The sequence below is a fragment of the Megascapheus bottae genome, chromosome 32 (assembly GCF_031878675.1).
Source record: "Megascapheus bottae isolate mThoBot1 chromosome 32, mThoBot2.hap1, whole genome shotgun sequence".
NCBI classification, from domain to species: Eukaryota; Metazoa; Chordata; class Mammalia; order Rodentia; family Geomyidae; genus Megascapheus; species Megascapheus bottae.
Genome location: NC_143540.1, coordinates 5611399 through 5634219, shown reverse-complemented (window position 1 = coordinate 5634219; position 22821 = coordinate 5611399). Strand labels below are relative to the sequence as shown.

Genomic DNA, 22821 nt, shown 5'->3' with positions numbered 1-22821 from the left:
AGCACCTGGAATCTGGATTAATGTAAAGATAAATTTATTTAGATTAAAATGTACTTGGAGCTGGGCAATGGTGGCTCACACCTGTCTAGCTACTTAGGAGCCTGAGATCTGAGGATCATGGTTCAAACCCAGCCAGGGCAGCAAAGTCCGTAAGACTCTTATGGCCAAGGAACCACCAGAAAACTGGAAGTGGCACTGTGGTTCGACGTGGTAGAGTGTGTTAGCCTTAGGCAAAACAAAACAAACCAAAAAACCAACCAACCAAACAACAACAACAACAGCTCCCAGGCCCTGAGTTCAAGTCCCATGATCAACAAAAAACAAACTGTACTTGGGAACCAGGTGCCAGTGGCTCACACGTGTAACCCTACCAACTCAGGAGGCTGAGACCTAAGGAGCATAGTTCAAAGCCCTCCTTGGCAGGAAATCCATGAGACTCTGGTTTCTGGTTTCTGCTGTGGCTCAAGTGTTAGAGTGCTAGCCTTGAGCAAAAAGGGCTGAGGGACAGCACCCAGGCCCTGAGTTCAAGCCCCAGGACTGGCAAACAAAAAAATCTTAGTAAATAATGGTAAAAACAACATGCTTAAAATACTAACCTGTGCTATTCCAGCAAGTTTAAAATATGAGAGGGCAAGAAAGAAGTTCCAGTTAGGAAGATTAGAATGAATCCCTCTGCAGCGGCAGTACACTGAGATCAGTTCCTCCATTGATGGTATTCCTATAAAAACAGCATACAACAGGAAGGTCATCTGGCTTGTCAATGACAATTTAAAAATATACTACAGCATATGGACCAGCAGATGGTAGGTGAAGCAAAATAGAACATATATTAACCTACCACGTCCTAAATACTGACTCCTGAAAGGATTATATTTTGTCATAAATGACCTGATGTGGGATGCTAAATTCAGAAAGAAATAATAAATAAATGAGAAATATGCTTAGGAGACAAAAATGGTCTAACACTGTAAGTTTAGTGATGACAGTGATAAAGACGGACTTATTATAATAGTAATGTGCACCTTACACGTTTGTACCTATGCTTGTGTGAAAATGAGAACCTCGGTTTATCATTGGAATTGTCCTTGGCCAAAAGTAGAACATGGAAAGATGAGCAACATCTGACAAGGGATGGCCAATGGTGGAAAGCTCCCAGTCCAGGACGGCTATAACACGACACTGTGAATCAAAGTAGAGAGGTATTTTACCATAGAAACCTGAAACAACTAGAGCAAGGAAGTGGAGGAAAGCAAACACAGTCTAAGCCATACTTTCCCTCAAAGAAAAGCCAACAGGGGGCCAGTTTTTAGCCTGATTCCCTGGGCATCTCTCATGGATAAGTCAGACTGTACGGAGACACCATGTCTTCTGGAGCCATTACTGGCTATAAAAGAATTTATAGCCAGAAACTATCTTAATATCTCTACTCCTGGGCAGGTGTAAGAGCATTTGCTCTGCTGAGGAATTTAAGTACATAACAAATATTATAGTCAAAATGGTAACTGCTATATAATATGCAATCGGGGTGGGTGGGAATTGAACTAGATCACTCTGGCTCTCACTTGGCTTTCCTGATTAATCACAACTGGTACTTGAGCTATGCACAGCAAATCTTCATGGCTCATTCCTAGAAGTCTTGAATGTGTAGACAGTTCTGAGCTATACAGTGAGAATAAGGACTGGCTAGGTCTTTTGATACTATGGGAAAACAACGATGGGGTACATGTGCTTTAAATCAGGCTGTTCATGAGATGTATCATAAACATGGTCTCTAGTACCTCTTTGGGGTGGAAAACAATATTATCTAACTTAAAATCCCCATGGATCAAACTCTCCTGGCTGTCATTGTCTGGCAAATTCTTCATTAACCATTCAGACAGCTGCCTCATTGCGGGGATGTCCTGATGGGCTGCGGCCTCATATTGCTTTGTCCAGGTTGAGACCTAAAAACAGAGGTAAGAGAAATGGCAGAGCTGAGAGAGGAAGGAAAGATTCAGTGATTCAGAAGATAAATTTAATTACGCTGAATTCCGTGGTGCTCTTAAGTGCTCAAAACAAAAGCCTGTACGTGAAATTTATACTTGCCTAGGACTTTTAACCTGTAAGTCTCTCTTTCACTCAGTTTTATTTTAGTCATCTAGCTTTTTTTTTTTTTGGTCAGTCCTGGGGCTTGAACTCAGGGTCTGTCCCTGAGCTGCTTTTGTTTAAGGCTAGCACTCTACCACTTGAGCCACAGAGCCACTTCCAGCTTTTTCTGTGTCTGTAGTTCCGAGGAACTGAACCCAGGGCTTCATGCATGCTAGGCAAGCACTCTACCACTTAAGTCACCTTTCCCAGCCCAGCTATCTAGCTTTTCATTGCGGCAGAGCCGGTGTGGGGAAGACTAGCCTTGGCACCAGGAGATGTGTGTTTTAGTCTCTATCAGTGATGACTATGGGAGAGAAGCAAAATGCCTTCAAATACATACATCCAAATGAAGAACTATTTTGGGTTCTCAAAAAAACCCGAATCACTTCTGAAAAAGAACTATATATATATATATTTGTATATTATATAGTATATGTCATATAATTTACATGTTTTTATAATAAATAATGTAATAATTATTACATCATTTTAGTTGAATATAATAATTATATACTGTAATATATAGCATATAACATATAACTTACATTATTTTATGTGTACATTATGTTATATATAATACACATTGTGTATTAGAATATCATATATAATACGTATTATATATTTGTATGTTATATATTACACATATAATGTATTGTGTGTGCGTGTGTGTGTGTGTGCATGTCTCACCTGCCGTCTGCAGTACCCAGCACCTGTGCCGTACCCTTTCAGCTGCAGTGAGTGTACATTCAATGAGTGGAGCCGGGCCAGTGTTTCTATTATGGCGACATAGATGGCTGAGCGTTCTGCTGGATTCAATCCGGGAAGTGAGAAATCACGAAAGATCCGACCCTATGGAAGAGAATGTCCCAGGAATTTCAGTTTGACTATGATGGGTATGTTAGAAACACGTAACAAAAGGAAAACACAAGGATCTATCAAGGTGAAGCTAAATGATTAGAACTAAACCCAACTTGAATGTCATACACACACACAAAATTAAATGGCAATTTGAATTTATTCTTAGTGATCTGGTCCTTCTCCAGTGGAGTAGGTGCCCTAAGCCCACCACTTCCAGGACCTTAGGAATATTAGCTCTTTACTGACACCTAGCGGAACAAATTATTAAATTTCTTCCTGACCCATTCCAGCCCTCCCTAATGAAATATGCTCACACTAAAAGGAAAATTAAAGCCCCAACAACATTTTAGGTTATTCATCATTTTAGTTGAATAAACTATATCATGTATGAATATCAGTAAATTTTTCTTCTGTCTTTCTTTCTCTCTCTTTTTTGCCAGTCATGGGATTTGAATTCAGGACCTGGGCACTGTCCCTGATCTCTTTTGCTCAAGGCTAGAACACTACCACTTTAAGCCACAGCACCATTTCTGGTTTTCGGGTAGTTAACTGGTGATAAGAATCTCATGTACTTTCCTGCTTGGGCTGGCTTCAAACCTCCATCCTCAGATCTCAGCCTCCTAACTCGCTGGGACTCCAGGTGTGAGCCACCAGTGCCTGGCTGTAAAATTTCACGCAATGATAATATCATCATTAAAAATAAAAGTGGCAGACAAACAATGACCACTCACTCACCTGCACGTATTCCATTAGGTAAAATTCTGTTCCGATGATGGACACATCACTGCAGTACAGTAATGGCTGGGGAACAGGAAATCCCGTGGAAAACAAAGCTTGTTGGACTTTAAATTCTCTATCAATCTACATAGGAGGATGAGGAATTAAAAAAGAAGAAATGAAAATTATTCAATAACTTTTGAGTTATCCCTCACTAGAAATCAACTGCAAAATAGTGTCAACAAATAATCCAGAGCGGGATTGTAATTATTTCCTAAAAAGAAGTCCGTGCAATCATTACAATTATAACTCAGATAGACACTAAAAATGATCTAGTTAAGATTAAAGGATAGATTGGGCCCTTAATCCTGGCTGAGATTCGGTGAAGGTAATAGTTTCTGACCTCAGTATTCCACAGATTTTATCATGAAACACTGCTTTCTGCCTAGCAGTTTTCCGCACATAGGCTTGTTCTCCTTACCATCTCCCCAAGGGGATTCAGGGAGAGACCTCTAGGGCTGTTTCCTAGCCATCTACAAATGGTTAGTACTGAAAATATAATATCCGCCGCAGGCTGGGAAGGTGGTTTAGTAGTACAGTGTTTGTCTAGCATGCATGAAGCCCTTGGGTTTGATTCCTCAAGTGAATTTTTAATTAGAAATAAAATGCATTCGTATTGGTTGGCAAACATAAGATGACTTTTTCCCCTTTTAAAAAAGATACATTTAATAAGAAGACGTAATTCTAAGAGGAGACATCTAATTATACAAAGCAAAAATGGATGTTCTTCATTTATATACAAATATACTTACACGTGTGTGTGCATATATATATACATATATATATTTAAACACAATTTCCAAGAGCCTAAAAGTATGAAATTACTTTCTTTTTCTTTTTTTAAAAGCATTTTGACATATAGTATTTCAAAAACATAGCAAATCATAAGGACACATGTGAAAACGAAGAAATCTTGACAATGTTTTGGGCAACATGAAATGCATGAAATCTTGTTGTGGCACTAAAATCAGGGTAGTATCTTCCAGACGAAATAGTTTGTAAAACATCCGTATTTTTCTGGAGATTAGCAATTAATCTGGTAAGAAGTCTACTATCGTGCTGAAGGCTATGACTTTTAGAGCCTTTTGGGGCTGCTCTGTGCTAAGACTGTGTTTCCATGCCATACCTTGTGTGCTTTCGGGAGAAGTTGACCCGGAGGTTTTTTCCTAAGTACGTAGGCTTGCAGGCCCTTCTGGAGATAAAAGGTAGGATTGGACTGTCCTGAGCTAGACACAAGTAAAACAGAAAGGCCAGTTATAAAGGTGTGTTTTACTTCTTCCACAAATCCTCCTGAAAAAGTCAGAGGAAACAGTAAATTAATGATTTAATGAAATCAAACCTGTGACAGAGCAACAGGTAGAAAGGCAAGTTCCCAGGCCAGCCTGGGATTATGAGACTCCCACCTCAAGAGGAGAAGCTAGTGTGGTAGTGCCTACCTAGTATGCCGGTAGGAAGCCTGAAATAGGAGGATCTTGGTCCAGGTGTGTGGATTCAGGCAAAAAAACAAGATTATACCTCCAAATAACCAGTGGGGGAAAAGAACCGGAGGCACGGTTCAGTGGTCCAGTGCCTTCTCCTGCATACCTTGGCTTCCCAAGTAGCTAGGATTACAAATATGAGCCACATATACCAGGTATGCCATTATTATTATTATTATTATTATTATTATTATTATTATTATTATTGGTGGTGGTGGTAAGCTCAAAGCTGGCATGCTGCCACTTGAAGCCACAGCTCTAGTTCTGGTTTTCTGGCAGTTAATTGGAAGAAAGGAGTCTTACGGACTTTCCTGCCCAGGCTGGCTTTGAACCCTGATCCTCAGATCTCTGCCTCCTGAGTAGATAGGATTACAGATGTGAGTGCCTCGTAATTCTCCAAGATCTTAGGATCTTAATATGTATCATCTTAACATTGGGATGCTGTGAACCAGTCTCTAAATCCCTCCACTTTATGTAGACAGATTTTCTAGGTCAGCCCTTCCATCTTAAAACTGTAAATATTCTTTTTGTCAATGACTCTTAAATTTAGCTCTATTCCGGTTCTTTGTCTTCACCTCCAGATTCATATATCCAACTACTTATTGCATTACATATACCCTGGAATATCTAAAAGGCACCTGAAAGTTAATATTCTGAAGTTGCCTTACATTCTCTTTCTAAACTTGCTTTTCTCCAGCTATCTCTATTTCAGTTCAAGATAACCCAATATTTTCCATTACCATGGCAAAAAAAAAAGAAATGGAATAATTTTTGTGTCTTCTTGAACTTTCTCTTCCTTTCTTACCTGACATCTTATGGGCATATGTTTACTATAGACTACAATGTCTCCAATTTTAATAGCTTTTCATGTGTCCCGACAAGGAATATTTTCTGTAGAATCCAGAATTCCATAAATAAATGTTCAATCAAGCTAATATAACATTTCTGAAAATTGTTTTTGAGGTGAACCAGCCTGAAAGTCACTACCATAGTCCAGACTGGTTTTGAAAATAGAGATCCTCCTGCAGCAGCGTCTGGAGTGCTGATATTACCGGTATGTGCCCACCAAGCTTAGCTCTGGACATGCTGATTGTGTCATGACTAACAGATTAACCATGATTCAGGTTTAACATCAACTTGAAAATTAAGTAGCTTTCATCTGGACAACTCCCTCAAAGCACTTGAAGACAAATATGATCACCTTTTGGTCAGAGCAGGAGCTAATGTCCAAAGGACAGGCTGGTCAAACTCCAATAGTTGAAATGTGAACTCTGATCTGTTCTACTTTGTTTACAATACAAGGCTTCTAGGCTAGAAAATTGAAAAAAAAATTTTAAATCCTACCTCTTATTCACTCCCCTCCCACACATTAATTAGGAGTTGGAAGCTTTCCTATTTTTCCTTTTCAGACATTCATTGTACAAAACAGTAAGTTTGATGACATTTCTGCACATGTACACAATGTACTTGGATCTTATTCACCATCCCTGTCACCTTTTATTGTGCCTTTCTCAATCTCTGCCTGGTCTCCTCCCTTCTCCCACCCCCAACAATCCTTCTGTTATGTTTAGGGCTTTTTTTCGTGTGTACTTAAAGACGTAGATACTACACATGATAGAAAATCTGTTGCCTTTGTCTTTCTGAGTCTGGTTTATTTTGCTTAACAGGATGGTCACAAGTTCCATCCGTCTTCCTACAAATGACATTTCATCCTACTCTATGGCTGAATAATAGTCTATTTCCTTGTGTATATGTACCATTCATCTTTGAGGAGGACTTAGGCTGATTCTACAACTTGGGCCATGTGCCATAATAAACATAACTAGTTCACCAGTAACTATAATTTAACAATAGTTGAACTTTGATCTGTTGTGTTTACAATGCAGCTTTCTAGGTTAGAAGTCTTGGCTACATCTTATTCCACGTCACCCTGTCCCTCCCACTATCTCTTCTGTTTCTTGGGAGTTGGGGGGTGGGGTGGCTTATAAGTATGCATGTATGTGCTAGTGCTTGAACTTTTGGTTGTTTTTGCTTAAAATTGGTGCTCTAACACTTGAGCCATGCCTCCAGTTCTGGCTTTTTGATGGTTGACTGGAGATAAGAGCCTCTTAGATTTTTCTGCCCAACCTGGAATTGAACCTCAATCCTCAGATCTCAGCCTCTTGAGTTGCTAGGATTAGAGTGAGCCACTGGTGCCCCAGCTGGGCCTTTTAAATTTTAACCCCCTCCTCCCTCTGATTCATTCCTTTACTACTATTTACATTTTCACTGACACCAACAGTTAAAACATAAATGTGATAGACTACTATTATTGCAATGTTATTGCAATAACATTGAGCCCTTCCCTCCTTATTACTTCATACCATCTTAAAACTAATCAAAACAGGCAAGTATTACAAATCAAGAAACACGTTTCCAAGTTTATGTAACATAAAACTCCAGACAACAAGGGCAGGTATAGTTTACTGAAAGAAGGCACTCCAATAGTCCACCTGTGTTTATAAAAATACTGTTTTAAGGCCGGGAGTTTGGCCTAGTGGTAGAGTGTTTGCTTAGCATGGATGAAGACCTGGGTTTGATTACTACATACATAGAAAAAGCCAGAAGTGGTGCTGTGGCTCAAGTGGTAGAAAGTCCTTGAGAAAGTCCAAAGACAACACTCAGGCACTGAGTTCAAGCCCCAGGACTGGCAAAAAAATACTATTAAATTATAAAACATACTAAAAACAAAATTCCTAGGGGTGAGGGGCAGCGGTACCCTCGGAGGAACCATTTAATTCCTTAGGATCCGAATACATATACATTCACTCCAGAGGATAAAGTCAATTAAAGTGAAAGGCCAAATTAGTAGGAAAAAAAGTGGAAGCAGAGGGGGCGGTGGAAGGAGAAGGAAGAGGAGGAGAAGGAAGAGGAAGACGAGAAAGAGGAGGAAGAGGAGGAGGGGAGAGGGGAAGGCACTTTTGTGCTAAAAGTTATAGTACAAAAGGTCAGGGTGGGGGTATCTATTTCTCAGTGAGCTTCCAACCTCAACCACCACTTCAGAACCGCGCCAGGCATCTCATTTCGCTGTTGAACAAGACTCCTTTTCATAACGGAGTGGCGAAATGTTCTTCAGCTTCCACGATGGCCTGAGTGAGGGGGGGTGGAGTTGATGCAGTAGACAAGCCACAGGCAGGTCCTTGTCTATAGGATCTTGTCATTGCAGGAAAAGAAATTCCCGATAGATGACCTTAAATTACCCAACCAGAGCTTGAAGAAGAAGAAGAAGAAGAAGGAAAAACAAGACTAAGTATGGATACCTGAATTGAGTAACGGTCAGAGCAGCCTGGGAATCTGCCCCCAAACCAGGTAAGTGTTGGTTTAAGTAGGCCTCCAGAGACTTGCAGTCGAACTGGTGTTGAGGCCTCACTTCGGTGGTCTCCGGCTCACCGGTGGCCCCGGCCTCCATGACTCTGCGCCGCTGTCCCAGGTCACCCCACTGACTTACCAGGCACCAGTGGAGTAGCCCAAATCAACTTTGGTCGAGGAGGAAGAGGCTAGGGGGGGCGTGGCCTCGCTTCAGCCAATCACGTACGCCCTGCGCGCCGTTGCTGAGCAACGCCAGCGGCGGGAGGTGGAGCGGGAAGGCCCCCGCCGGACGACTCCGGCCGCGGTGAGGAAAAGACCTGACGCGCACGGAGGTGCGTCCGAATTTAAACTTTTTTTTCCCTCTTTCTGTCAAGAGTCTAAAGTTGGATGCCTCCGTTTTTAAAGAGGGAGGTGGGGGGAGGGGGGAGAAGCCACGGTACCTCACGTACACTCACGTTCGTACGTACGGACGGTCAGGCGGAAGAAAGACCCAGCCCGGGTCCGTCTGAGAAAGGCGTCCGTCGGGAATCTAGAGCGTTGGAAGAAAAGGTCCGGGCGTGTTTTTCCCCCCTCTCAGAAGTCTATTTGAAACGTAGAAACGTCGTCTTCTACCTGCTCTGAGCACATTCGATCCTGCGATGCCGCCGACATCGGTTCTAGAAGAATTTGGCGAAGAGAGACGCCAACGTAGGCGAGCTTTTGCCGGGGTGGGGGGAACGATGACGGCGACGCACCGGAAGTGGGGCCGTGGGCGTGGCGGAGACGTGTCTGTCAGGGAGTCGGTGAGAGAGGAAGGCGGCGTCCGGGTGGCCTTTCTGTGGTGAGAGCCTCGCCGAGCAGTGTGGGGCGGCGGCGGCGGCGGCGAAGGTCCAGGCTGGGAACTCTGGCCGCCGGGGTTCCAGCCATGGCCGAGTCTGTGGAGCGGCTGCAGCAGCGGATACAGGAGCTGGAGCGGGAACTTGCTCTGGAGAGAAGTCGGCGGGGCCCCGGGGGCGGCGGCGGCGATGGAGGGGCTGGCCGGGCCCGCATCGAGAAGATGAGCTCGGAGGTGGTGGATTCTAATCCCTACAGGTGAGCTGGAGGTGAGAGTGAGACGAGGCCACAGACCTCACACATCCCCGCCCCCCATCCCACTGACCTGGCTTCCTGCTACCTTTTATTGTGAGGGGGGTGGGTGGAGGGGTCTTGTAAGTTAGGAGCCTAAGGTGAGGGTGAGGGAGCGGCGAGGTCACAGATACCCCCTGCCCCCGTTCCACCTACCTAGCGTCCCTCAACCTTTGACCGTGTGTGTGTGGCGGGGGGGGGGGGGGGATGTCTTTCATAAATTGCGAGTGTGAGTGGGGGTGAGAGGAGCGAGGTCATACTCCCCCCTCCATTCCCCCCCACCAGGCTTCTAGCCACCTTTTACTTGGTCTTTGTGTGTGGGAGAGGGTCTGTTAGTCGTGTGCCTGAGATTAGGAGGGAAGTCCTGGTCCAAACCTCTTCCCCCACCCAGTCCAGCCCACCCGGTCTCCAACTACCTTACACTAGGTCTGAGCAGAGTTCTTCAATTGGTAAGGTCACACCTCACAGCTAGTCAGAAGATACTCTTTATCTTTTTGCATGTATATATTTTAAAAATCGAAGGTACACATCCATATGGTGTTACTTCTGGTTTGTCACGTGTGTGGCGCACATCGCCTCAGTTTGGCCACCTGCCTTCCTCACACCACACTGAGTGTAAGAACGTTCAGAAGTCACGTCCAGCCGAAGGCTCACGCCTGTCATCCTAGCTACTCAAGAGGCTGAGATCTGAGTATGGTGGTTCAAAGCCAGGCCGGGCACCAAAGTCCAAGAGATACTGGTCTCCAATGAACCACCAGAAAACCGGAAGTGGTACTGTGCCTCAACGTGGTAGAGCACTAGTTTTGAGCTGAAGAACTCGGGGGCCCAGAGTTCAAGCCCTATGATCGACTAAAAGCAAAACAAAACAGTTACAGCCGATGTCACTTTACATGCAACCTGCTCGCCATAAACTGCAACTTTCATAAAAGTTTCTGATGGCATAAGCTTTAAAACATTTTTTTCCTTTTTTTTTTAAGCCGCCTGATGGCATTGAAGCGAATGGGAATCGTAAACGACTACGAGGTATGATAAACCAGTTTCTGAAGACCTTTTCAGTAAGTGAAGATAATTTCTGGTAGCAGATTAAATGAAGGACTTACACACATGATTTTGCTTTTCCCTAGAAAATCCGTACCTTTGCTGTAGCAATAGTAGGTGTTGGTGGAGTTGGTAGCGTGACTGCTGAAATGTTGACAAGATGTGGCATTGGTAAGGTAAAAATACTTCTTTTTTTTCCCTCTCATATAGGGGATGTCTCATTCCAGGAGCAAATCAGGTACAAATCAGGACTGTCCCTAGGCAGATAAATACATTTATCATGTATTTATTCAGATTGTTCTTTTTACCCAAAAGGTTGAGACATATCCCAATCCAAACAAAAGCTGATATAAAATTGCTAATAACACAAAGACCATTTGATTGTGTTTGAGAAATTTTGTTTGGGGTACTAGCTAAACAATTTGGAATTAAGCATTTTAGATACAGAACCTTAGGGAAAAAAGCTGTGAAATTTGATAGGGGGAGTGAAAAATGGAAGCACCTAATGTTTTATTAAACATGTAAACATGCTAGAAAACTTGTACTTAGTGTTGAATTTGAACTAGAGGATACTGTAGATTTGGGGGATGGATATGCAGGGGATAGAACCCAGGACCTTGTAAATGATAGGCAAGTACTCTGTCACTGAGTTACATCCTCACTTCCAGAATTTTATAGATACAGATATAGATATAAAACCTTATCTCTTTCTCACTACACACACATTTTTTTTTAACTTATAAAACTTGATTTGGATTGTGAATAGGAAGAACTAACCTGATACTGGAATTCCGTCCAATCTTAGATTTATAAAGATTAGGCCCATGGCATTAGACACATAATTACATGCCATCATTGTTTTCTTTTCTTCTTTTTTTTGTCAGTCCTGGGACTTGAATTCAGGGAACTGTTCTTGAGCTTTCTCAAAGCTCAAAGACACTTGAGCTACAGCACCACTTCTTGCTTTTTCTGTGTATGTGCTACCGAGGACTCGAACCCAAGGCTTCATGCATGCTAGGCAAGCACTCTACGACAAGGCTACTATCCTGGTCCTTCACTATGTTTTAATTAAGCAACCTTTACCAAGGATTCTACCTGAATAATAAAACCCATGTATTTACTGTATATTATCTAAGTGTCTTGGAGTTAGCTAATATAGTCATCAAACTATTAAAGCAATCAAGTGCAGAGGGTAGTAGTTTATTCTGCTCCTTTTTGTATTTTGGTATGTTTCTCATAAGAACACCATCTTCTTTGTAGCTACTTCTCTTTGACTATGACAAGGTAGAGCTGGCCAATATGAACCGACTCTTCTTCCAGCCTCACCAAGCCGGACTGAGTAAAGTTCAAGCAGCAGAACATACCTTGAGGTAAACAGAGCTACAATTAAAGACATTCAGTAAAACCCACTGTATCTGGTCTGAGTTAACCTTCTATGTCAATAATCTTGCTTTCTTTTTTTTCCTCCATAAAAAAGGAAGATTTATGCTAGGAATTCTCTTGGCTCTTAAGGCACAGGTTGGCAGACCCTGTCTACATAGAGCTAGGTAGTATGCATTTAAGTGTTTGAGGGCCATGTGATCTCTCTCTATGAAGAGCTATAGATACACCACATGAAAATAGCAGCTGTGGGCAAACTCCCTCCCCCCCCCAAAAAAAAAGTAGAAAAGAAGAATAAACATGTCTTGGCACCAGTAAAACTTGATTTTGAACTCTGGAATTTTGGGTTTCAGGTCATTTTCATTTCATGGAGTGTTATTCTAATTGTTTTTTTTTTTTTTTTGCCAGTCCTGGGCTTGAGCTCAGGGCCTGAGCACTGTCCTTGGACTTTCTCAAGGCTAGAGCTCTACCACTTGAGCCTCAGCACCACTTCCGGCTTTTTTCTATATATGTGGTACCGAGGAATCGAACCCGGGTCTTCATGCATGCTAGGCAAGCACTTTAACCACTAGGCCAAACTCCCGGCCCCCCTTTTTTTTTGCCAGTCCTGGGCTTGAGCTCAGGGCCTGAGCACTGTCCTTGGAATTTCTCAAGGCTAGAGCTCTACCACTTGAGCCTCAGCACCACTTCCGGCTTTTTTCTATGTATGTGATACCAAGGAATTGAACCCGGGTCTTCATGCATGCTAGGCAAGCACTTTAACCACTGGGCCAAACTCCTGGCCCCTCTAATTGTTTTCTTTTCTTTTTTTTTTTTGCCAGTCCGGGGCTTGAGCTCAGGGCCTGAGCACTGTCCTTGGACTTTCTCAAGGCTAGAGCTCTACCACTTGAGCCTCAGCACCACTTCCGGCTTTTTTTTCTATATGTGGTACCGAGGAATCGAACCCGGGTCTTCATGCATGCTAGGCAAGCACTTTAACCACTAGGCCAAACTCCCGGCCCCTCTAATTGTTTTCTTAACTGTTTAAAAACTGATCTTACCTTGAAGGGTCCACAGAAGCAGGTGGTGGGGCGCCTAGCATACTTGGCACTGAATTGAATAGGGACAAAGAGAGTCACTGTCAATATGCCAGAGCTACTAAGAATACTAAAGCCTTAATCTCCAGGAATACAATGACCCACCCTGGCATTGGGAAACTTCTGTGGTCTTTATAAGAACAAAAGTTTTAACCCCACCAGGTGCAGTGGCTCACGCCTGTTAACCTAGCTACTCAGGAGGCTGAGATCTGAGGATCAAGATTCAAATCCAGCCAGGGCACAAAAGAACCTGAGACTCTTAACTCCAATTAACCTCTAGAAAACGGGAAGTGGGGCTTGGCTCAAGGGTAGGGTGATAGCTTTGAGCTGAAGAGCTCAGAGATGGTGCCCAGGCCAAGTTTGAGTCCCATGACCCACCAAAAAAAAAAAAAGTTTTAACCTCAAATGGAACAAAAGATGATAATGGCTTTGGGTTTCCTTCAACTAGCTTGAATTCCACTTTTCTAATGTAGGTTACATACTCTTTAGCTCTTATAACTGTTTCCTTTCTGTTGTTTGTGTATGTGCACACATGCGTTCATGCATGCACACGTGCCAGTTTGGGGGCTTGTCTTCTTTTGCAGGTCTACTTCTGACTTTTTTGGTAGTTTAGTGGGGACAAGAGTCTTACAGACTTTCCTGCCCAGGCTGCCTTCAAACCATGATCCTCTGCTTTCAGCCTCCTGAGTAGCTAGGATTACAAGTGTGAACCGCCGACACCCTGCTCTATTTGTTATTTCTCACTCCTTCTACTAGTAGACTTTATAATCGTTCCTCCTTTCCTCTCTTAGGAACATTAATCCTGATGTTCTTTTTGAAGTACATAACTATAATATTACCACAGTGGAGAACTTTCAACATTTCATGGACAGAATAAGGTAAAGTTTTTATTTATGAATGATTTGTACCATGTCCAACTCAAATATAAGAAAATCTACTGAGGGGTTGGAGATATGGCTCAGTTGTTAGAGCTCTAGCCTAGCTGTGAGTCTCTTTATCTATAATCACCAGAACACGGGAAGTAGAGCTATGGCTCAAGATGATAGAGAGCTAACCTTGAGTAAAAATGCTCATGACAGCACACTGCCCCATGACTGACCAAAAAAAAAAAATCAAGTGATGTTTATGTATTCGAAGCTCATACATATGTATTATAAGCAATAGAAAAAAGCAGAGAATGCCTGAAAATAGCAATTATCCAATGACAGACTCTCCATCTGGGGTTCTGTGTTTGAAATTCTATTCCTTTCTAAAAATGGCTTTCTTCCGAGACTGTTAGAACATTTCTGGAATGGTAAACTGCATAGTGAACCCATTCACGGTGAGACAGGGCTAAGTTTGGGACGGCTATAGGGATGTCATGGTATCACCAATGCCACACTCCGATGGGTCCCAGAACATAATAGAGAGTAAGTATACCTTATTTGCAGGCTGGTTACACACACAGTTTTGACCAAGCACAGTCAAAAAAAAAAAATGGACAAAGCAGGGGCCGGGCGTTTGGCCTAGTGGTAGAGTGCTTGCCTAGCATGCACGAAGACCCGGGTTCAATTCCTCGGTACCCCATATACATAGCAAAAAGCCGGAAGTGGTGCTGAGGCTCAAGTGGTAGAGCTCTAGCCTTGAGAAAGCCCAAGGACAGTGCTCAGGCCCTGAGCCCAAGCCCAGGACTGGCAAAAAAAAAAAAAAAAAAAAAAGGACAAAGCAACATAAATGAAAGTTCAAATAAATATTCCTCCCAGTTTCATGCATGCATTACCTGACTCAGTTGAGGCAGAGCAACTCTCTTTGTCACCAGTTGCATGGTATCTCCCTGTCCTTGGTTTTGTGAAAAATCTGCTACCTACAAAGGAAAGAGTGCTCAAAATGTAATGCAAAAGCTATGGTAATTTCCCCCAAGTGCAAAAGAGTACATAATGGCCTAATAGAAGGGGTAAATATTTGAGATTTCGTTGAAAAGCAGTCTTTTCTTTAGCAGAAGTTGGGTGGTGGTGTTTTGGGGAAAATGAACTAAGCACTGCAATACAACTCTTGGACCTAATATGGGATCTTTAATATTAAATGTTCTGTTGTGATAAGGCAAACGTACAATAAAAGAATAAAATGGAACAAACCCTAATTACAATGTACTGTGTATCCTGACTTTTTTTTTAAATGAAGTTTATTTTCTTTGACTAGTAATGGTGGATTAGAAGAAGGAAAACCTGTTGATCTGGTTCTTAGCTGTGTGGATAATTTTGAAGCTCGAATGACAATAAATACAGTGAGTATTATTGTAGATTGATATTGGTCATAAATTGATGTTTTCCTTGACATGCTATCAGTATTTGATTCCTATACTAAGAAGAGCTCTGAATTTAAGCCCTATTTTTTTTTTTGTCAATGCTGCTGCTGCTGCTTCATCACCTCCTCCTCCTCCTCCTCTTCCTCCTCCTCCTCCTCTTCCTCCTCCTCTTCCTCCTCCTCCTCCTCCTCCTCCTCTTCCTCCTCCTCCCTCCTCCCTCCTCCTCTTCTTCTTCTTCTTCTTCTTCTTCTTCTTCTTCTTCTTCTTCTTCTTCTTCTTCTTCTTCTCCTTCTTCTTCTTCTTCTTTTGTAGTTTATTGGAGATTAGAGTCTCATGGATTTACCTGCCTGGACTGGCTTCAAACTGAGATTCTCAGATCTCAGCCTCTTGAGTAGCTAGGATTATAGATGTGAGCCACCGGTGCCTGGCCCTATTTGTTTTTAATGTTCCCTTAGCCTACTGTAAAAATTTATGGCAATAGCTGTGAGTCCTACTTGCCCTACCAATGTAGCCTATGTTACCGCATCTTTTATGCCAAGGGAAAGTAGCAGATGCTTCTGGTTTATGGGTTTTTTTTGGGGGGGGATATATTTTTTTTGGCTTTTTTTATTAAAGAATTTATTAACATTGATTTTTACATCCTATTTCAAATGACATGTTTAACAAACAAGTGTTCAATAAGGGAATCTCTGTATATAAAATCACTGGCACTTAGTTTTTAGAACATAATCAAAATTAGGATAAGGGTTTGTATATCATAGATACATATTAATTTATGAAATAAAACATTATGTCTATAGAGTCATAGGTTTTTGTTTTTTTTTTTTTGCCAGTCCTGGGCTTGAGCTCAGGGCCTGAGCCCTGTCCTTGGACTTTCTCAAGGCTAGAGCTCTACCACTTGAGCCTCAGCACCACTTCCGGCTTTTCTATATATGTGGTACCAAGGAATCGAACCCGGGTCTTCATGCATGCTAGGCAAGCACTTTAACCACTAGGCCAAACTCCTGGCCCTAGAGTCATAGGTTTCTATGTCTATGTAGTTATGTTTATATTTCCAATACCATGTCCATAGCATTGGGTATGCAAATATTGAGTCCTCGCTCTTGTACTGTTGGGATCTAATAGCCACATATTAAGGATACCATGCGCCTTTTGTTCCTTTGGTCTTGACTTGTCTCACTCAACATGATTTGCTCTAGATTTATCCACTTCCCTGTAAATGCCATTATTTTATCTTGTCTGTTGGCTATGTAGAATTCCATTGTATATATATATATCACATTTTCTGTATCCATTCATGTGCAGTAGGGCATCTGGATTGTTTCCATCGCCTAGCTATTGTGAATAGTGCAGAGATAAACATAGCTGAGCAGGTGTCTGGTTTATGGTTTTAAAGTAAGCACATAATCAGTAGAAACCTTGGGCTCTCCTAGCACAGATTTACAATAGAACAAAACCTAGATGCATAAGGCCATATAGTATGACACTAAATGAAAGGACCTCCAGGATATAGAAACAAGCGCCATATAATGAGTGATTGTTGTCCTTAAAATACTGTTATCTCTCATCTCTTTTGCTGTCCCTTGGTTATCTCATATTGTTACAGTATTTCACCTTGTTATCTGACACATTGTATATATGCGTATTTGGTTATTTGAAATCAGAAAACAAGATGAGGGGTGGGGGTGGGGAGAGGGAAATGGGGACCAATACATGAGAAAGGGTATCAATGTTTGTGAAGTAATGTACCTTTGATATCTGGTGAATATAATGCAACCCTTCTATTAATTACAATAAAAAATATATGGAAAAAAAGTAAGCACATGCTTTGTAATACTTAACTCTTGGTCAGCATTGGTTTTAACTTTTTATTGTGTGATTGTATAAATAATGTAAATATTGAGGGAAATCGTTTCTCACAAAAATTTGATTTTCCTTTTGAATTTTGTGTTTAACTTTTTATATGATATTCACATTTTGTTGTTGCTGAAGTTTTAGAGAAACAGATTTTGATGTTAACCTTACAAGAAATATAATAGATGGGTGGTTCAGTCTAGTCAAATCTGGTGCTTTCCTAAACAGTTGACAGTCGTCTCTAATCAGTGTTGGTCACTGTGTTGTCTGTAAAGTTCCTCTCTTATCCTAAAAGTGAATATTTATAAGCCTGTGGTGGTCTATTCAGGGAAGCAGTAATATTTCCCTGAAAAAATTGATACTTTGCTTTTTAAATTTTTCTTTTGTTTTTAACCTATCTCCCTTAAGGCTTGTAATGAACTTGGACAAACTTGGATGGAATCTGGGGTCAGTGAAAACGCAGTTTCAGGCCACATACAGCTCATCATTCCTGGACAGTCTGCTTGCTTTGCGGTATGCCTTATTATGTGTTTTGGTTTTTCGGGAAATTGGAAAAATAAACTTGAGCCAGGTTTAGTGGTTCACTGCTGTAATCCTAGTGACTCAGGAGATGGAGACTGAGAGGACTGTTGTTCACAAGACTCCATTTCAACCAAATAGATGGACAGAGTGCCACTCGCCTGGCATCCTAGCTGTGACAGGAAATCTAAAGTAGGATAATGGTCCAGGGCCTGACCCAAACAGATAGTAAGATCCTATTTCAAAATAGAGCAGGTGGCACAACTCAAGTGTGGGGCACCTGCCAAACAAGCATAAAACCCCTGGGTTCAAACACTGGTACTGCCAAAAAAGAGAGAGAGACATAGACAGAGAGAGAGACAGAGAGAGAGAGAGAGAGAAATACACTTGCATGTAATGGAATACTATTTAGAATACCTCATATTTTTCCCCTCTTCATTTTAAAATTGCTTTCTTTTATTCTTTCTCACCTAGTGTGCTCCACCACTTGTAGTTGCTGCAAACATCGATGAGAAGACGTTGAAGCGCGAAGGGGTCTGTGCAGCCAGTCTGCCTACTACCATGGGGGTGGTGGCTGGGATCTTGGTGCAAAATGTGCTAAAGTAAGTGAGGCTCCATCTTCCCAAATGATCCTTTATGCAGTTGATAAAAATGGATTTATTCCATGAATTATTTCAACAACTATAATTGGCATTTAAGTTTTAAGTCATTCAAACGTAATGTAGTGTTTTTATTTGATGTATGTGGTATGGTAGTATTTTTATTATAATGATGCATGCATACTTTTTATACATAAACATAAATCTATTTGTGCAGAAATCTTACATGTATTAATATTGCATATGTAAATGATGTGGGAATATGCATGTGGATTTTAAGATAGTTGTTAATGGTCCAGCAGCACTGGTATATTTGTATCCCCCATCACTTAGCAATGGGGTTGTGTTATGAGAAAGGCACCAGCAGGTGATTTATCACTGTGGAAGCATCCCAGAATGTATGCACAGAAGATCCAGGAACATTAGACCGCCTAATCTTTCGTGAACACTGGGATACATGTGATCTGTTGTTGACCTCAGTGTCTCGGGGTGCATGACTGTACTTACAAGCACTAACTGAATGAGTTAAATCTCTGCAGACTGGATGGACGCAAGCATGCTTACATAAACATACAGCTTCAGCTATCCTGGCTTAAACTCCTACTATAATTAATCAGAATGTGATTAAATATTAGCTAGAGATACACCTTTGCTATCCAAAAGCTGATATCCACCAACAATACTTTTTAATCATAGCAAGAAAAGGGGAAAGGTTTCTGTGTGGCTGTTTACAACCAGTTTACTTCGTGTGTGTGTGTGTGTGTGTGTGTGTGTGTGTGTGTGTGTGTGTGTATCTGTCTGTCTGTCTGTCTGTCTGTCTGTGTCTATGTCTGTGTCTGTGTGTGTGTGTCTGTGTCTCCATGTCTCTGTGTCTCCTGGGGCTTGAATTCAGGGCCTGGTTCCTACCTCCTAAGCTTCTTTTTGATCAAGGATGGTGTTCTACCACTTGAACCACAGCTCCACCTCTGACTCATTTTGGTAGTTAATTGGAGATTAGAGTCTCCTAGATTTTCCTGCCTGGGCTGGCTTCGAACAGTGATCTCAGACCTCAACCTCCTCAGCAACTAGGATTATAGTCATGAGCTTTTTAAGAAGTACCATTACAGTTTCTAAGCCTTCAGAATAATTGCAGACCACACTTTGGTACAAGGAAGCATCCTGATTTTAATGAGAAGTGTTTGTTGCCAGTTGAGAAACTGTGGAAAAGCAAATATGGCCCTCCCAGGGCACAGGTCTCTGTCCGTGACACATCATCGCAGATCGCCTGAGTTTGCGTCAGGAGGTGGCACCTGTTCTTTCTGCCCAGAGGCCCAACACAGGTGGCTTGTGCATATGTGCGTGCCTGGCCAGAGATGGCAAGACCCTATCTCAGGGTTGAGCTGTAGCTCAGCAGTTAGCATGCCTGCTTAACAAGCATGAGGCCCAGAGTTCAAACCTCAGTACTGCCCGAGAGAGGGGTGGGGGAGGGAGACAGACAGAGAGTGCAAGTTAATTTCTATTATATTATGTTTCTCTAGGTTTCTTTTGAACTTCGGTACTGTCAGCTTTTACCTTGGATACAACGCCATGCAGGATTTCTTCCCTACGATGTCCATGAAGCCAAACCCCCAGTGTGATGACCACAACTGCAGGAAGCAGCAGGAGGAATACAAGGTACATTAGACCTTATCAGCTCCAAGGGGCTATCTTGCCTAGGTCAGTGATGGAAAAGAAAAGCACACTTGAACTCAGAAATGGGCTTGGATTTTTAAAAATTAGCATATATTATTTGAACATCGGGTTTCACTGTGACATTTCCATACACGAATACGATATATCCTGATCAGCCTTGTAATTCTTTTCATCTTGACCCCCCCTCTTTTTTTTGTGATAGTCCTGGGGCTTGAACTCGAGGCCTGAGTGCACAAGGCTAGTGTTCTACCACAGTTCCTCCAGCTAATTGGAGATAAGAGTCTCATGGGAACTTTTCTGCCCAGGCTGGCTTTGAACTACAGTCCTCAGATCTCAGCCTTTTGAATAGGATTATAGGCATGAGACACCAGTGCTTAAGCTCCATTCCCTTTTTAAAAATCACTTTCAATGGTCTTCATCATTTATTTTCATGCATGGAGATAAACTATGTGGCCCATATTTATCCTCATTCACCATCTTTGTTAGCCCCCAATCTTGTCTTTTTTTTTTTAGTGTATATTACTTATACAAACCCTTGTATGGTATTTCAGACATGTATATCTTGTGTTTTACTCAGAATAACTTTTTCTTTCTCTTCCCCCTGCTCTCCCACCCTAACTATGGATCAACAGCTTTTATTGAAGTTCCTTATGTTGTCTTCATACACAGTTGCACTGTATTTCACAATGATTCCCTTTCCTCTCATCCTTGTACATAGTCCCACAGTCAGTCATGTTCTATATGTATGTATGTGAGTTATATACCTTTGTATGTGTAAATGTATACTTATATACATATATGTATATATGCATATTGTTTTAAAAGTCCTTTTCTGGTATGCTAAGGTAGAAAACCTGGGTCAGTCTCACATGGTTCAGAGAAGGGAGGAAGTAAAAACTGTTTCTGTTGGATTTCTACAGAGAAAGGTGGCTGCACTGCCCACAAAGGAAGCCATTGAGGAGGAGGAAGAGGAGATTGTGCATGAAGACAATGAGTGGGGTAGGTGTGGAAGTCCTAGCATGCTATAACATTTTATGTGCTAGGAATAGAAGACTAAACAGATTATGAATGCTTACTGCCTTTATGAAGGTTTTTTTTTCTTTTGTCAAAATTGTCATTTCACAGGTATAGAGCTGGTATCTGAGGTTTCAGAAGAGGAACTGAAGAGCTCTTCAGGTCCAGTTCCTGACTTACCGGAAGGAATTACAGTAGCGTACACAATTCCCAAACAGGTACTTCTAAAATCTGATTCACTCATAAGTCAGTATCATGTAAGGAAAATGTGTGTTTTCCTCTTTCATCCTCCTGTGATCTTGTAGAGCCAGTGTAATAGTTCTTGTGGTGGATATTTTATTAAGATGAGAGAGAGAGAGACAGAAAGAGAAAGGGGTGTTCAGTGTTAATATGAAAGTTTTTGCATGGTTCTCTTGAAGTTCTTTGAAGATACAGACATAAAATGCTTTTGTTTACTCAATGTGTAATAGATTTTTTTGTTGTTATTGTTAGTCATGGGTCTTGAACTCTGCACATAGACACTGTCTCTGAGCTTCTTTGTGCTCAAAGCTAGTATTCTACCATTTTGAGCCACAGTGCCACCTCTGGTTTTTGAGTGGTTAATGGAGATAAGAGTCTCATGGGGGCTTTTCCGCCTGGTCTGGCTTCAAACCGCCATCCTCAGCCTGCTGAGTAGCTAGGATTACAGGCATGAGCCACTGGCACCTGGCTGTATAATGGATTGGGTCCCCCCCCCCGCCCAGTTCTGGGGCTTGAACTCAGGGCCTGGACACTGTCCTTGGACACTTTTTGCTGAAGTCTAGTGCTCTGTCACTTGAGCCACAGTACCATTTCTGGCTTTTACTGAGCATGTGGTACCGAGGAATTGAACCCAGGCCTTTGTGCATGCTAGACGAGCACTCTACCATTAGGCTATAGACTACACTCCTGGCCCTGATGAGGGGGAAAAAAAAACCCAAACAAACCATGAAAATGGGCAGTGGAGAAGCATCTGTTTCTCCTAACAATTTTAGAACATCTTTTGGAGTATGTTTAAAGCATATCCTCAGCATGAAGAACTATGTCCCTCTTGTGTGGACAGCATCAAGACTCTGGGCCTGAAGTAATAGTGGAAGATTCTGGTGAAAGCTTGGAAGACCTCATGGCCAAGATGAAGAACCTGTAAAATGATGAACTGGCATGTATTTTATTTTATGCTTAAGCTGTTCCCTTGAAATTAAAAAAAAAAAAAGCTAATAAAACTTAGGGCAACATTGATATATATATATATATATACATATACATATGTACACATATATATATATATATATCCACTTTGTTGTATTTCCTGAAACTCTATGGCTGCCACTTAGTGCTCCCCTCTCCAGTCAGTAACCCTCCCACTGTGTATGACTTCAAGGTTTATAGATGGTCCATCGCTGTAAATGTACTGTTCAAGTTGAGCAATGAGTATTGACAACATTCAAGTCTTTAAAAAAAAAAAAAGTTCAATGTGTTCCTTAAATAATTACGCAGAATATAATTCTTTTGTTTATAGTGAAAAGAAAGAGAACTCAAATTTGTTTGGGTTTTTTTTAACATCTTTTACACCTTTATTAGACTCTTATAAGTATTAAAACTGATGACTTCATATAAATACACAAATAATGACAAAGCAAGCAATATCCAAAACATTATTTATAAAAATCTGTAAA

The 22821-nt window shown here is 41.7% G+C and overlaps 2 protein-coding genes across 2 annotated transcripts in view; one reads left to right on the top strand and one right to left on the bottom strand.

Annotated features, from left to right (window-relative positions):
• The window catches only part of Acad11 (acyl-CoA dehydrogenase family member 11), a 36378-nt gene extending 27288 nt beyond the window's left edge, over positions 1-9090 (bottom strand). Inside the window, exons 1-7 of the mRNA XM_090323240.1 lie at positions 8540-9090; positions 4889-4988; positions 3721-3846; positions 2815-2976; positions 1779-1943; positions 1038-1179; positions 597-718 (exon numbers count right to left, since the gene is read on the bottom strand). Coding sequence (XP_090179366.1) covers positions 597-718; positions 1038-1179; positions 1779-1943; positions 2815-2976; positions 3721-3846; positions 4889-4988; positions 8540-8688 — 966 coding nt within the window. The 5' untranslated portion in view covers positions 8689-9090. The remainder of the gene's footprint in view (positions 1-596; positions 719-1037; positions 1180-1778; positions 1944-2814; positions 2977-3720; positions 3847-4888; positions 4989-8539) is intronic.
• Positions 9091-9428: 338 nt separating this feature from the next.
• On the top strand, positions 9429-22382 carry Uba5 (ubiquitin like modifier activating enzyme 5). Its single transcript, XM_090323238.1, has 12 exons — positions 9429-9659; positions 10670-10715; positions 10817-10906; positions 11991-12100; positions 13978-14064; positions 15365-15449; positions 17733-17837; positions 18318-18445; positions 19960-20095; positions 21034-21112; positions 21239-21345; positions 22209-22382. The coding sequence occupies exons 1-12, from the start codon at positions 9493-9495 to the stop codon at positions 22290-22292; spliced, it is 1224 nt and encodes a 407-aa protein (XP_090179364.1). The 5' UTR covers positions 9429-9492; the 3' UTR covers positions 22293-22382.
• The last annotated feature ends 439 nt before the right edge of the window (positions 22383-22821 follow it).

What these genes read in the sequence shown, in the direction of transcription:
- Uba5 (XM_090323238.1), top strand. Translation starts at nt 9,493, where the DNA reads ATGGCCGAGTCTGTGGAGCGGCTGCAGCAGCGGATACAGGAGCTGGAG. An exon ending in GAATCGTAAACGACTACGAG is followed by an intron (nt 10,716 to 10,816) that starts GTATGATAAACC and finishes GCTTTTCCCTAG; the next exon opens with AAAATCCGTACCTTTGCTGT. An exon ending in CTCGAATGACAATAAATACA is followed by an intron (nt 15,450 to 17,732) that starts GTGAGTATTATT and finishes ATCTCCCTTAAG; the next exon opens with GCTTGTAATGAACTTGGACA.